The 14,645-nt window shown below is 40.4% G+C and overlaps 1 protein-coding gene across 1 annotated transcript; it reads left to right on the top strand.

The window, feature by feature from the left end:
- Positions 1 to 14: 14 nt before the first annotated feature.
- Positions 15 to 3,238, top strand: MGP (matrix Gla protein). Its single transcript, XM_004460314.4, has 4 exons — positions 15 to 158; positions 1,545 to 1,577; positions 2,412 to 2,487; positions 2,862 to 3,238. Exons 1-4 carry the CDS (start codon positions 98 to 100, stop codon positions 3,001 to 3,003), a joined length of 312 nt encoding a protein of 103 aa, XP_004460371.2. The 5' UTR covers positions 15 to 97; the 3' UTR covers positions 3,004 to 3,238.
- Positions 3,239 to 14,645: the final 11,407 nt, after the last annotated feature.

The following is a 14,645-nucleotide window of genomic DNA, read 5'->3' as shown; positions in this document are numbered from 1 at the left end:
CGAGTGGTTATAAAAACGCACAGCCCATCAGCCTTCCCTAAAGCTCCTGGAGGAGGCCTCTCTCTGCTGCTGCACAAGCCCCAGGGCCGCGGAGAACATGAGGAGCCTGCTCGTCCTCGCCGTCCTGGCAGCCTTGGCCGTGGCAATTTTGTGTTACGGTGAGAAATCTTTCTCCTTTCCGTGTCTCTGCCTTTTCTTTCCTGCTTCTGACTTCAATTTACTTTCGTTTATCCTCCCCCTCCTCCCCCTTTTCCCCCCTTTCTCTTTCATAAACTTAAGGTCCCATTAATCTAACATCTCCCAGTTTCCCTCAAGAGATTTGCTCCATCAGGGCTTTTTTACATCCTCAATATCCAGACTTTGGTATACAATTAAAAGGGCAAGTCCTTTCAGGGGTAAGTCACTCTGGGTGAATGGAAACGTAAATATTTCAGAAAGAAGATATCCAAATGCCCGGCCCCTGTACTCTTATTTTTAAGGGTGTTTATTTAAATTTTGGTATCAATTAGTGAAAGGCATTGGTTGAATCATTCACCTTTAAGAAAATCAATTTTTATCATAAGTTTCATGTAATCCTCTCTAGGGACAGGACAACCTCATGAACTTTCTTCATGTATTGCATGAGTTCATTTTTAAATGAAATCTGTATTTAAAGAATTTCAGAGAAAAAGTAGATTTCATGATTGTCAAACGATAACTTTTGCCTTGTTTCTTTATGTTGTTAAATATCTCTATGTCTGTTCAAAGTTTATAAAAGGAAATCTAAAGTAGAATTAGTTAATAATTCAGCCTTCCGCTTCAATTATCTTGATATCTTAGCTTTTTTTAAGCCTATGTATTAACAACCACATGTATTATGCTCCTCACTTGTGAAATAATTCATGAAATTTCTATATCAGGGGATTTTCTTTCCTCCTCCTGTTTTTAAACTTTTTAAAGCAAATTCACTTGCTTACAGATATAAGCCTTATATTCCCAAATATACCTGGTGACATCAGGGATTGGCAGAAAGAAGAGAACTTTTGCCTTGACATGGTCTTAGTTTTCTCTAAATTGGTACTGTGCCCAGTATGAGTTGCTCAGCTGGGGCCAGTGGTTTCTGTGGCTGTCAGTTTAACACAGGTTCTTAAGAGCCTTTCAGAACCTCTTAGAATCCTATACTGGTAAAGCCTGACCTGCTGGGAGAAATCTGTTTTCCAGACCTTTTTGTACCTTCCTTGACCCTACTCTCAGCCCAAATAAATCAAAGGCGGCTCTCTAAATATGTCTGTGCAGGACTTAAATTGTCTTAGTTCACTATCCTGAAGACTTCACAGCCTTGGGAAATTTTAGTCAAGCTGTGATGCCTAACTCGTTAAATATCAGATAAAGTACAGAGACGTCCACAGCAAGGAAGAAGCTAGAAAAATGACTCGTAAATCCCAAATTGCTGAAATGTGCAATAACTACATTGCTAACTATATTCTTTACATTTTATGAATGTAAAGTTCCTTCCCTGTTCTGACTCTTTGTGATAAACGATAAAATGATTTTTTTTAATACAGAATCTCATGAAAGCATGGAATCCTATGAAATTGGTAAGTAAATACTCAATTTCTTTATTTAAACGTCATGCCTTAAAGAATCTCTCCCTAGTCTTAAATCAACAAAATGATAAGATACATAAAAGGGATGCAGAAGAGGTTTCATTGGTAAACTAAGTTTTAAAATCCACTGACTATAAAAATCACCAAACAAACTATTTTGTAAGCTCAGTAGCAGTGTAACATGGCATTTGAACTCTATACAACATACTTAATGCCCATACAACCTCATTCGGAAATTTTAAGTTGGCACCACATTAGCCACACAGATGGAAAACAAGGACAATGGCAAATGGTAAGCAGAGAAGTGGATCCGAGTCAGCTGGGCGACCACAGGCACCAGTGCATGTCAAATGCTATGAAATATCTGGACTTACAGAGAATGAGTTAAAGAGGAAATAATACGCCCCTCTCATTTTCAACTTATTCATCATTTTTAAACTGTTCATGTACTGGCAATCTAAAGTTATGCTTCACACATCCTTGGGACAGAGAGACTTTCTCCTCAAAGGCATCAAAAAGAACACCTAGTAGGAATACCAAAATTGAGAAAGACAAAGTGATTACCCAAAGGCAAAACAAACAAGCAAAAACAATGTTGTGACCTACATGACAACCTTAAGATTTACACATGCATGGGTTATTGGTTTCTTTTGATCAGGCAGTTTATGAATTCTGCTTTATCTTCCCCTTTGATTGTTGCAGATCAGTGGGTTATGTGAAATGCATAAATAAATGAGCCTTCAAGTATGTTTGTGTCTGGGAATATTCGTGGAAATATTTTCAGACTGCTTCCCTAAAATTGCTTGCCTTATTTTCTGTTTTAAGGTCCTTTCATTAACAGGAGAAATGCCAATACCTTCATATCACCCCAGCAGAGGTGGAGAGCTAAAGCCCAAGAGAGGTGAATAATGAAATTTGATGATTTTTTAAAAAAATTTTTGGTATAGCATCTAAGATCTGATTAGAATGGGAAACAGGTTTTTCCTCATAAATATTGTCTCTAATTATATCCTAAAATGAAAGTATATAAAAACAATAGACAGAACACAACCTAATTTTCAGAATACTAATTTGTGACGGGAGGAGGGAAAAGCAGGTAGGCAGAAAGAAAATTTCTATTTTCATTTAATTTTTAAAAACCCCTCCTGTTCTGTCTTCCCTCCTTTATTCTTAATTTGAAGCAATGTCCTTATTCCTTCTTTCTCACTTTTCCATTTTCTTATTTTTCTTTTATCGCCGTGCCTCTCGATTTTGACCCCTCTTTCCACTTTCCAGGATCCGAGAGCGCACCAAGCCCGCCCACGAGATCAACCGAGAAGCCTGTGATGACTTCAAACTCTGCGAGCACTACGCCATGCTCTATGGATACAACGCCGCCTACAATCGCTATTTCAGACAGCGCCGAGGGAGCAAATGAGCTTAGACACAGTCTCCTTCAGGCCGGAGCCTGGCGCCTGGTTTTGTATTGCCTTGCGATCACATCACTGAAATATCTAGAAGCACACACATTGCTTGTTTCCTGCCCGTTCTCTTGGGCTGCACCCCCGGATCCCAGGTGGTTTGATAAGTAGTGAAATCACAGTGTTGTGGAGGGCAGAGGGGAGTTGAGAGGTGTGATAATTGCATAATAAACTTCTGGTTGTATACTTTCATTTTGTGAGCCTGAGTCCTTCTGGAAAATGCTGAGGTATTTAAATCACAACCATCTGAATCCAGTGCAGGAGATTTGGTTAATTGTATATTTATAATTATTGTAACTGTAAAGTTGGTTAGAAGCATATTTGCACAGAAAGAATGAAACCTAGAAAGGACACAACCATAACTCCCCTAGGCTCTTTCTAAGATGATTGTTTCCTATTACATGTTTTCCAGTATTTAAACATCATAGATTATTAATCATATCATCTCCCTGCTACCAAACTTGAAATGGCCCATAAATTCCTTCCTTGTGAATTCCAGACTCTGTATCCCAGCTCCTCACCCTCACCTGAATATTATCACTTCCTAAGATACCACAGTTTGGGAAACGGACTTGCCCAGTGGATAGGGCGTCCGACTACCACATGGGAGGTCCACGGTTCAAACTCCGGGCCTCCTTGACCCATGTAGAGCTGGCCCATGCGCAGTGCTGATGCATGCAAGGAGTGCTGTGCCACACAGGGGTGTCCACCGCATAGGGGAGCCCCATGTGCAAGGAGTGCACCCCGTAAGGAGAGCCGTCCAGCACGAAAGAAAGTGCAGCCTACCCATGAATGGTGCCGCACACACAGAGAACTGACAAAAGATGATGCAACAAAAAAGAGAAACACAGATTCCCATGCCGCTGACAACAACAGAAGCAGACAAAGAAGACACAGCAAATAGACACAGAGAACAGACAACCGGGGTGGAGGGGAAGAAGGGGAGAGAAATAAATTAACAAACAAACAAACAAATAAATAAATAAAATCTTTAAAAAAAAAAAAAGATGCCACAATTTGACTTAGGTGGACCAAGAAAATCTGTTTACCTTCACAATCACCAGAGAGAAAAAAATGATTCAACCATGGGATTTGGGAGCTAGACAGGCTGCCTTAGGCCTGGTTTTGATCAGGAAAAAAAGAGGCTCAAAGAGTCTCCTGGCTTCATGGTCAAGAGACAGAGCCCAGGACCTCTCAATCCCAGTTCAGTCCTTCTTCCTTTCTACAATTATAACTTACTTAGGCATTCCCACTTTTTTTGGTTTTCTTTTGGTTGGTTGGTTGTTTTTTGAGGTACTGGGGCCATGGATTAAACCTGGGATCTCATATGTAAGAAGCCAGCACTCAACCACTGAGCTATACCAGCTCCCCTGGTTGGTTTTTTTCTTTTGTTTGCTTGTTTGTTTCTGTTTTTGGGAGTTACCTGGGATCGAACCCAGTCCCTCATATGTGGGAAGCAGGCTCTCAACGACTTGAACTACATCCACTGCCCCATTCCCACTTTTTATGTCTATTCCTTCTGGTAGCCCACTGCCTTCATCCCTTTTATAGAATATCTTTTTACTCCTTCAAAAACCTGCTAAAACCTCATGTGCTTTATGAAATGATTAAATCCACTCCAACCATTGTACTATTCAAGCCATCATCCAACCCCTCAAGCATTCATGTAAAGAGCCAAGTACAATATTATTCAATTCAGGTTTTTGATGTAAGTTGTTTTGGGTGTATTTCCTGTCTAACATATTTTATGGTAAGTTCTTTGAGGGCAGGCACTGTAACCCCAATTTCTTTTCTCTCTAGAGCCTGAGTACTGTGTTCTGTTCATTAAAGGGTGTTCAAGGACCACTGGCTAATCAAGGGACTGATTGACTAGTCTAGTCCTGCCTGTGAATGATCACTCAATTCTGAAACTGTAAGATCCATCATAATAATATGACCTTCATTTAAACCAGTAGCAGCTCATACCCTATGACCCACCAGTACACAGGTATAAAAGCCTGGCCCACCTGCCTCAAATGGACAGTATCAAAGAGTAATTATAGCTCTAGAGTTCACTACAGGGGCAATTAAGGCCTCTATTGAAAATAGATCACAGCTCAATTTACCTCTGTGCCCAATCCTACTACCCTCACCCCTCACATGTGTTGTTCCTGAGAGTGTTAGCCAATAAAAATCCACATAAAAATCTCAGAGTCAAAAAAACTATGTTCCCCAGGAGAACCAACCTAAGACAATTGGTACTGGAAATGACCCTGGGAGGCTAACCCTAAAGTGACATTTTGGAGCTTGATCACTCTCTAACCTGCTTACAATGAGAATCACATCCCTGTTGGCAGGTGAAGCACTGATAGCCAAGGCATGTGGTGGCTGTGCAACTGGTAAAACTTCAATGGTGATGAATGGGATTAAATAGTGAGGGAAGGGATTACACTGGCAGATGCACTTATCAGGCACTTGAGATTTGGGAGTAAAATACCAACTATAAGGTGTATTAGTTCAGCCAAAATGGGTACTGATACAAAGTACCAGAAGTCTGTTGGCTGTTGTAAAGGTTATTTATTTGGGGTAAAAGCTTGCTGTTATAAGACCCTGAAGAGTCCAACTCAAAGCACTGTTAAGAGGTATTTTCTCACTAAAGTCTGTTGCTACGTGTTGAAGCAAGATGGTTGCTAAACTCTCTGAGGGTACAGCCTTGCTCTTCCTCTTAAGGCTCCATGGTCTAGCTTCTTCCAATCTCAGCTGTAGGCTGGAGGTTCCTTTCTTTCTGGGCCTTCTCAGCTGCTCAGGGATCTGGCCTCTTCAGCTGCAAACTATCAGGTGAATGACTCAGCTCTCCCCCGGGCTTTAGCTATTTGAGCCTTTTCCTTTCTGTCACATGGCATGTCCAAAATGACCAAGTTCCCTCCTCTTCTGTGTCTATGGAGCTCTCTCTCTCCCTGTGCTTTCTTCTGTGTATCTCTGAGTCTTCTTGAGTGAGTGTCCATTTATATAGCCCACCAAGGGGGTAGGGACTTAAACACCCTACTGATGTGGTTGATTCAAAGCCTTAGTCTTAACATAATTTAATCAAAGACATCTCTGCTGAATCTAATGCAATTAAAGAGTATCATGCCCAGAGAAACAGACCAGTTTACAAGCATTACCTCTCTTTTGGGATTCATAATCTCCAAGTGCCATGTAAGAACTTTAAAATCAGATGGCTGTTGCTGGAAACCAGTTAAATTACTTGGAAACAATTTGGTCCTTTTAAGTCTTGCTTTAAAGATAAGACCAGAGCAGTATTTAACACAGGGCTAATTATTTTCCCACTACTGAGGCAAAACTTTTCTGAGTACTTCACCTGTAACAATTTGAATCTGGTGAATTCCAAAAAGAGATTATGTTTTTTAAAATACTCCATTCCTGTATGTGTGAGACCTTTTGATTGCATTAGATTCTGTTAAGAGACCTTGATTAGATCACTTGATAAAGTCACTTCTGATTGGACTATATCAGTGAGGTGTGACTGAGGTTGGGTCTCTGCCCTTTTGCTGGGTCTAATATAAACAGAGAGAGGCACAGAGAAAGCAGCCTTTCTGATCATGCCATGTGAGAAAGAGGATTGCTGTACCATTTCTGGTACTTTGCATTGGCAGCCTTGTAGTAAACTAAGACACCACCCAACACCCTCTTAATTAAGGCTTTTTCTAGTCTGGGTGGTAAGAACAGGCAAAAGTTCTAGCTCTGAGTTAGTGCTAGCCACTGTTTTCTCTATTCCTCTTGGATAGCTCTTTCCCTATGTGCATGTGCCAATCACTTCTTTGCTACACATGTGAGGATTGCCCTCCACAGATATCTGGAGTTCTCTCCTGTGCAGCTCTCCCCTCTCTGGTATTTTGCCATTTGAACTACAGCCACCTTGTTCTCCTTGAACCCTCAGTTCAATCTCCTCAATTCAGAGAGCTCACTGGACTCCACTTAATTTCCTCCTCCCTTAACCACAGCCTGGAAATTCCTTAAAGCAATAAACTAAGGCAACTACAGGGCTCACTTTGTTTTCCACCTTGTAAGGATCACTATCTTTCATTGTGTGTTGTCCAATGTATTAGTCAGCCAAAGGGGTGCTGATGCAAAGTACCAGAAATCTGTTGGCTTTTATAAAGGGTACTTATTTGGGGTAAAAGCTTACAGTTACAAGACCTTAAAGAGAAAAACTCCAGGTTACTTCCTCATCCAGAGTCATTTGTCACATGTTGAGCAAGATGACGGGCAATGTCTGTGAGGGTTCAGTCTTCCTCCTTCCTCTTAAAGTTGTGTGGTCCCAGCTCCTTCCGATCTCACCTGTAGGCTAGAGGGCTTGTCTCTCTTCCCAGGGCTTTCTCAGCGCTGCAGACTATCAGGTGGATGGCTCATCTCTCTTCTCTGTTTATGGCACTGTCTCTCTTCCTTTGTGTTCTTCTCTGTGAATCTACTTCTGTGTTCTCTTTGACTGAATTTATATAGCCCATCATGGGGGCAAGGCCTCAACCTTGCATGCCCTAATGACATGGCTGAATCAGAGTGCCAACATTGATTTAATCAAGTAAATGCAAAAGCCTTTGAATTTAATACAGTCAAAGGGTACCACACCCAGAGGAACAGACCAGTTTACAAATATAATATCTCTTTTTTGGAATTCATAAATAATATCAAACTGCTACATCCAGTGTCTCAAAAACCATTGTTTCCATGAATTTTGTTTGTTTGGGTTTTGTTGTTAAGAGAAGGTAAATCCCAATCCTGATACTCCATGTTGGCTAAAAGTCCATTATCTCAAGGAGGATTACTCTGGGTGGTCACTGCAGCCTTGGAGTTCATGAAGAATTGGCTGAGGAATTTAGTGCAACTGCATCCACCACAGTTCAAATTCTCTCTGCCTAGTCCTACTCTCCTCATAGCTTACATACATTGTTCCCATGACCACTCCCCAATAGTCCTCCTGCACACAAATCTCTGAGTCTTAGAATCTGTTTCCCAGGAAACCAAATGCATGACAGTCATTCAGATGGTAAATAGTGGGACCAGAACGGTCTAGCTACAGACTTATTGTTTTATCCATTGCACAACACTAGAATGATAGTTTTAAGCTGGAAAGGATTTGGGCAATAATCTTGTTCAACCCCTTCATTGTACAGTTGAGGAATTTGAGAACTTAGAAGTTAATTGTTCTGAGGGCAGGCGATTCCATTCTCTTGAGAATCCACTTGTACTAACCTCATAAAAGCTCATGTTTTAAACTAAGCTTTTTATAGTGATTTGTACAAATGGCTCATGTATTTGTACCTAATTGGGAAATAGATTTCCATAGAATAGCCACAGCATCCATGAAGATGTAGCAGAAATTCTCTTTTTTCATTTTCCCACATAGAAGAGACCAAATCAGGATCCCAGAGAAGCTGTTTCCAGAGCATTTGTATGGAACAAGTGGATGTAAGGTGTTAAGTGTGGACAGTAGTGGATGTTGTGGTGTGTTGCCCAGATCCCTTCTTCAGAATGAAGGCATTCATTCCCTCTGATGCTAGGACTGTTGCCAGCTATGGTTTCAGCTGAGTCTCTACTGGCATTGCCCTTAGCTGAAGGGAGCCACCGTTCCCCAAATCACATCCCTTTCCAGGAGCAGCCCACATCCTATTACCTGTCAATGCAGGGGTATAAAAGCCCAGCCCCTCTCCCCAACATAAGCTATTTTCAGTCATGGTATTGCCTCTCTCTTATATCCCTTTCCCCTCACAGTTCAGTGTGAAAAATCTAGAATGTGTCATGGCTTCATTGTTCAGTCTATGACTTTATATATTCTGAGAAATGGGAAAGAAGAGATGGGTATGGGAAACTCTCCTGGTGGCCTCTAAATTCATCCTAGGATTGACATTTGCACCAACTTTTCTAATTTGAAAATGTAAGTCTCTTACCTTTCCCAAGTATAATGATGCCAGGACAGTATTATGAGATTCATCTGTTCATCTTTTAAGTCTTTAAACAGATGAACCGGGTGACCTGGGTTTTTTTCCACCTCTCATTTCTCTGAATTCAAGCATTGAAAGCTAACCAACAGACAAGAAAGCCAGGAACTTAAATCATCTGTGGTTGTTAAAACATGAGGTTACACTTTGAAAATACTGTTCAAGAAATGTGCTTTTTTGCTCACTTAGTTAATACAGAATATTTTTATGGTGTTTGCCCAAGAACCCACTGACTCCTTCACTTTGAGAAGAGCAATACACAAAATTTGTCTCTGTCCATTTCATCTAAGGATAAAGACCACTTCTTTCAACCACAAAACTATAATAATGTGAGAGAATAATTTGCATACATTTAGATACATGTTTTTAAATGTCCTGAGATGGAATTTTCCTTCTTACAAGGAGTCGTGGAAAGGTTCCAAAATGATAATTACTTCGTGTTATAAAAGGATGCAAAAAAATTGTAAGCACTATGACACAAGAAGTGAACTAGATCTCAAACATGAGTGTATACCAAAGAAAAATTATGAAGCTGAGAAAGAGTAGAAAATTTTTCACTAAACTGGTAAATACATGTCTATTGCCACAGCATCCAGGAAAAATGTGGCTAGACTACAAAGTTTCACAGAAACCTATGAGCAATTTGTACATGTCCTTTTGAAAACTAAAAATGAAATTAAGAATTGGAAGAAAATATAGAGCTAATTTAGACCAGTGCTTCCCAAGGTCATATTCCAAGGAACAATGGTCCTATCAGTATTCTGCCAAATGTTGTTGTATACCCAGATAACTTCTATTACCTTTATATGTCACCTCTTAGAGTTTAATATAGATTACTGCATTAAATGTAATATGTTAAATCCTCTGTGAAGTCCATCAGTAGAAGAATCTATTTAACTCTGTTTAGGATGGAAGTCTGCAAGATAATTTGAAAACAGAATATTCTTTTCAAAGGGCACTGATCATTTAACAGTCAACTAATATTTATTAGGCACCTACTCAATGCCATACAATGTGGCCAAATAGCAGATAGTCATTCAGCTTGCACTTACAAAGTTCAGTTATGTAAGTTCTCTAGGTCACATGATACACAAGTCCATTGTTGGATAACTAATTGTTAGGATAGAACATTTTCCTATATTGAATCAACTTAAACATTTTGGCCTTAATTCTTCTAAGACAAAACAATGAATCTATTCTGCTGCCTCATTTATCCTTTATCTTTTCAATCATCCACATTTGGTCTGTTGCTCAGACACCTGCACACTTCGTGCATCTTTCTCTGAATACCTTCTCATTTATCTGTCCTATAGAACCCAGTGTGAAACACAACTCTCCACTTTGTCTGATAGCCTCAGAGGGCAACTAATCATGACTGCTAATGACCCAAACACTGTGGCATCTAAGCCTGTATTTGTTTTTCTCTCAGCTGCTTGTCATTGGCAGCTTCGTGCAATCTTTTGGCTCCCTCCAACCATCAGGCTTTTTTCTATAAAACCTTTTTAGTGTAGTAACATTTATATAACTCAAAACTCCCCCTTTTAATCTCTTTCAAATGTTCAATTCTGACATATTAATTACCTTCACAATATTGTGTTAGCATCACCAACGTCCATTGCTAAAACTTTATCATCAATTCAAACAGAATAGCTGCACCCATATGGTAGATTGTTATGTACCCCAGAAATAACAAGTTCTTAATCTTAATCAGCATTCCTTTGGGTGTGAGTGGCTCGCCACTGTAAACAGGACCTTGAAAATGTTATTTTCAATTAAGGTGTATTCCAACTAACAATCTGGATTACTGGAAGCCTTATAACAATTACTCAGAAGTCACAGGAGCTAAAAAAAGGGAGGACGTGGCCCTGTGATCTGAGGCAGAGATGTCAGGATTGCAGCAAGCCAGCACCAGGCGCTACTGACCTCGGGAAGGAGCAAGCCGCCTAGACTTCAAAGCCGTGAAACAATGAATTCCTGCTGTTACCAGTTTGTGGTATTTGTGATAGCATTTCAAGCAAACTAAGGCAACCCCCTAAGCAATAACTCTCTATTCCCTTCCCCTACCCCCTGGTAACCTATTCTGGCAGTTTGAGATTATTTATGAATCCCAAAAAGAAAAAGATTATGTTTGTAAACTTATCTGTTCCTCTGGATTCAAAACCTCTTGATTGCATTAAATTCAGCTGAGGGGCCTTTGATTAGATTACCTGTTAAGATTAGGGCATTGGGAAGCAGATGTGGGTCTAGCAGCTGAGTGCCTGCTTCCCACATGGGAGGTCTTGGGTTCATTTCTCAGTGCCTCCTAAAAACAAAAAAAAGCAAACAACAAGCAAACAAATGAAAAAACCAACTCAGGGGACCTGATGTGGCTCAGTGGTTGAGCACCAACTTCCCACATACAAGGTCCAGGTTTCAATTCCCGGTACCTTAAAAAAGAAAAAAAAAAAAGATTAGGGCATGATTTTGATTTGACTATATCAAAGGATATGACTCAGGTTTCCCTGCCCCGCTGGTGGGTGTGATATAAATGGACACTCTGATGGACAGACAGACACAAGAAGGCCCACAGGAAGAGGGAGCTCTGTCATTTTTTTGATCCTGCATGTGACAGAAAGGAGAAGGCTTAAACAGCTAAAGCCCCTGGGAGAGCAGAACCATTTTGCCTGATGGCTTCCAGCTGAGATTGGGAAGAGAGCCAAGACTGACAGAGGAGGCCTGGAAAGAAACAAGTCCTATGCCAGAAGAGAGAGGATCTCACTCAAGCAGAAAGCCTCAAGAGGCTGGGCCCATGGAACCTCAAGAGAAAGAAGCAGCCCAGAGAGAGGGAAAGGAGAGACCAGCCAGAGATCGGCGACCATCTTGCTTCAACATGTGGCTATTGACTTTGGTGCAAAAGCAACCTTGAATTGAACTCTTTAGGGCCTTGTAACTGTAAGCGTTTACCCCAAATAAATATTCTTTATAAAAGCCAACAGGCGGCAGACTTGGCCCAGTGGTTAGGGCGTCTGTCTACCACATGGGAGGTTCGTGGTTCAAACCCCGGGCCTCCTGTCCCATGTGGAGCTGGCCCATGTGCAGTGCTGATGCACGCAAGGAGTGCCCTGCCACGCAGGGGTTTCCCCTGCATAGGGGTGCCCCATGCGCAAGGAGTATGCCCCATAAGGAGAGCTGCCCAGTGTGAAAGAAAGTGCACCCTGCCCAGGAATGGTGCCACACACACAGAGGGCTGACACAAGATGACACAATGAAAAAGAAACACAGATTCACATGCCGCTGATGACAACAGAGCAGACAAAGAAGACGCAGCAAATAAACACAGAAGAACAGACAACCGGGGTGGGGGGGGGAGGTAAGGGGAGAGAAATAAATAAATAAATAAATCTTAAAATAAAAAAAGCCAACAGATTGCTAGTATGTTGCATGGGCACCCATTTGGCAGACTAATACAACTGTAATCTTTCTGTTTCCATGAATTTGTTTATTCTAGATTTTAATATAAATGAGATCATACATTATTTGTCTTTTCATGTATCTGGCTTATTTCATGCAACATGTTGTCTTCAAGTTTCATGTTGCAGCATCAGCATGTATCAGAACTTTATTCCTTTTTATGGCTAAATAGTATTCCATTGCATGTATAGCCCACATTTTGTTTATCCATTCATCTGTTGATGGACATGTGGATAATTAGCTGTTGTGAATAATACTGTTATAAATATCAGGGTAAAAATATGTGTTCGAGTCCCTGCTTTAAATTTTTTCAGTGTATATCCAGAAGTGGAATTACTGATTCATGGTAACAGAATGGTAACTCCACATTCAACGTCGTGAGAAACTGTCAAACTGTTTTCCACAGTAGCTGCACCATTTTACAATCCCATCAACAATATACAAGGGTTCCAATTTCTCTGTGTCCTCACCAACCCTTGTTGTTTTGGTTTTAGTGGGTGTGAAGTGGTATCTCATTGTAGCTCTGGTTTGTATTTCCATGATGAGCATCACTGCATGAGCCATCTGTGTATCTTATTTGAAGAAATGTCTATTCAAATCCTTTGCCCACTTTTAATGTTCTTTTGTTTTGTTGTCTTTTTGTTGTTGAGTTATAGCATTTCTTTATATATTTTGGACATTAAATACTTATCGGATATATGGTTAGCAATTGTCTTCTCCCACTCTGTAGATTGTCTTTTCATTTTCTTGATAATGTTCTTTTAGTACAAAAGTTTTAAATTATTTTTCATTATGACAAAGTCCAACTTACCTATTTTTTCTTTGTTGCTTAGGCCTTTGGTGTCATATCTAAGAAATCATTGCCAAATTCAATATCATGAAAGTTTTCCCCCATGTTTTCTTCTAAGAGTTTTATGGTTTTAGCTCATATATGTAGTTCCTTCAACTATTTTGAGTTAATTTTTGTATGTGATATGAGGTAGGAGTCCAATTTCATTCTTTTGCATGTGGACAGCCAGTATTCCCAAAACCATTTGTTGAGAAGACCATTTTTTCCCATTTAATGTACATGGCACCCTTTTCAAAAATCAGTTGGCCATGAATGTGCAGGTACATTTCACTTCTATTCCACTGGTCTATAGGCCTATCATTATGCCAGCACCACACTATTTTGGTTACCATGGCTTTATAGTAAGTATTGAAATATGGAAGTAAGAGACCTCCAACTATGTTTTTTTCCAATATTGATTTGACTATTCAAGGTCCCTTGAAATTCCCTATGAATTTGAGGGTCAGTTCTTCCATTTCCACTAAAAGTGTTGCTGGGATTTTGATAGGAATTGTGTTGAATCTGTAGATCACTTTAGGTAGAGTTAACATCTTAACAATATTGTCTTCCTATTCATAAACACAGGATGTTTCTCTTCAGAGCACATAAATCTTTTGCCTTCAGGCCTTTTTAAAATAAACTGCTAGCAAGTCACGTGTCCCCCATCCTGTCCTTGTGATCACATTTTATGATCAAAACACAAAATACATTTTATCCTTTTTTACATGCCCTCTTGAATTTAATATTTGGGATAATTTTGTCATTGTTTTATTATCTCTTGAATATTTCTATCACCTGAGATTTTGGTGAGACTGTCTTCATCTATGCCTCTGAATAAAATATGTGGGCCACCAGGGCTAGCAGCAAAGTAGAAAGCACAGAGGTTAGAGGAAAGGAGACACCTGGGAAGGCAGCAATAGGGAGGGGAGAGGTGCTCATGACTAAAATTCACCTCATAGCTAATTGTGTCACCTGCTATTGCACATGCATCTCCCATTAGTCTAGCCTGCTGTCCTGGAGATCCCAACCCAGAGCTAGGAAGCCAGTAATCTCCGTACACATGCTATCTGTGGTCAGTCGCTTGACCCTGCTTGCTGTTTCCTTATCACTCAACATGCCCAACTGAGTGATCAGGTGCAGCAAAATTATTAGCTAATGTATAATCCACTGTACCCCCAGGTGGCTAGGAGAAGAAGACGGGAGGCAGAGGAAAGGTCACTAAGAGTTGACAATGAATCAGAGGCCGTGTGCCAGATGAAATGCTATTTAGAGGACTTTCCATGCCAGGCCTTACTCACTGTTCCTCACCCCAGAGCTCTGAGTCTACCTAAGGCAGGTATCA

Source organism: Dasypus novemcinctus, chromosome 20 (genome assembly GCF_030445035.2).
Source record: "Dasypus novemcinctus isolate mDasNov1 chromosome 20, mDasNov1.1.hap2, whole genome shotgun sequence".
Classification (NCBI taxonomy): Eukaryota; Metazoa; Chordata; class Mammalia; order Cingulata; family Dasypodidae; genus Dasypus; species Dasypus novemcinctus.
The sequence above is the reverse complement of the archived record's forward strand: the minus strand, read 5'-3'. Positions and strand labels throughout refer to the sequence as shown.

What these genes read in the sequence shown, in the direction of transcription:
- MGP (XM_004460314.4), top strand. Translation starts at nt 98, where the DNA reads ATGAGGAGCCTGCTCGTCCTCGCCGTCCTGGCAGCCTTGGCCGTGGCA. An exon ending in CGTGGCAATTTTGTGTTACG is followed by an intron (nt 159 to 1,544) that starts GTGAGAAATCTT and finishes TTTTTAATACAG; the next exon opens with AATCTCATGAAAGCATGGAA. An exon ending in AGAGCTAAAGCCCAAGAGAG is followed by an intron (nt 2,488 to 2,861) that starts GTGAATAATGAA and finishes TCCACTTTCCAG; the next exon opens with GATCCGAGAGCGCACCAAGC.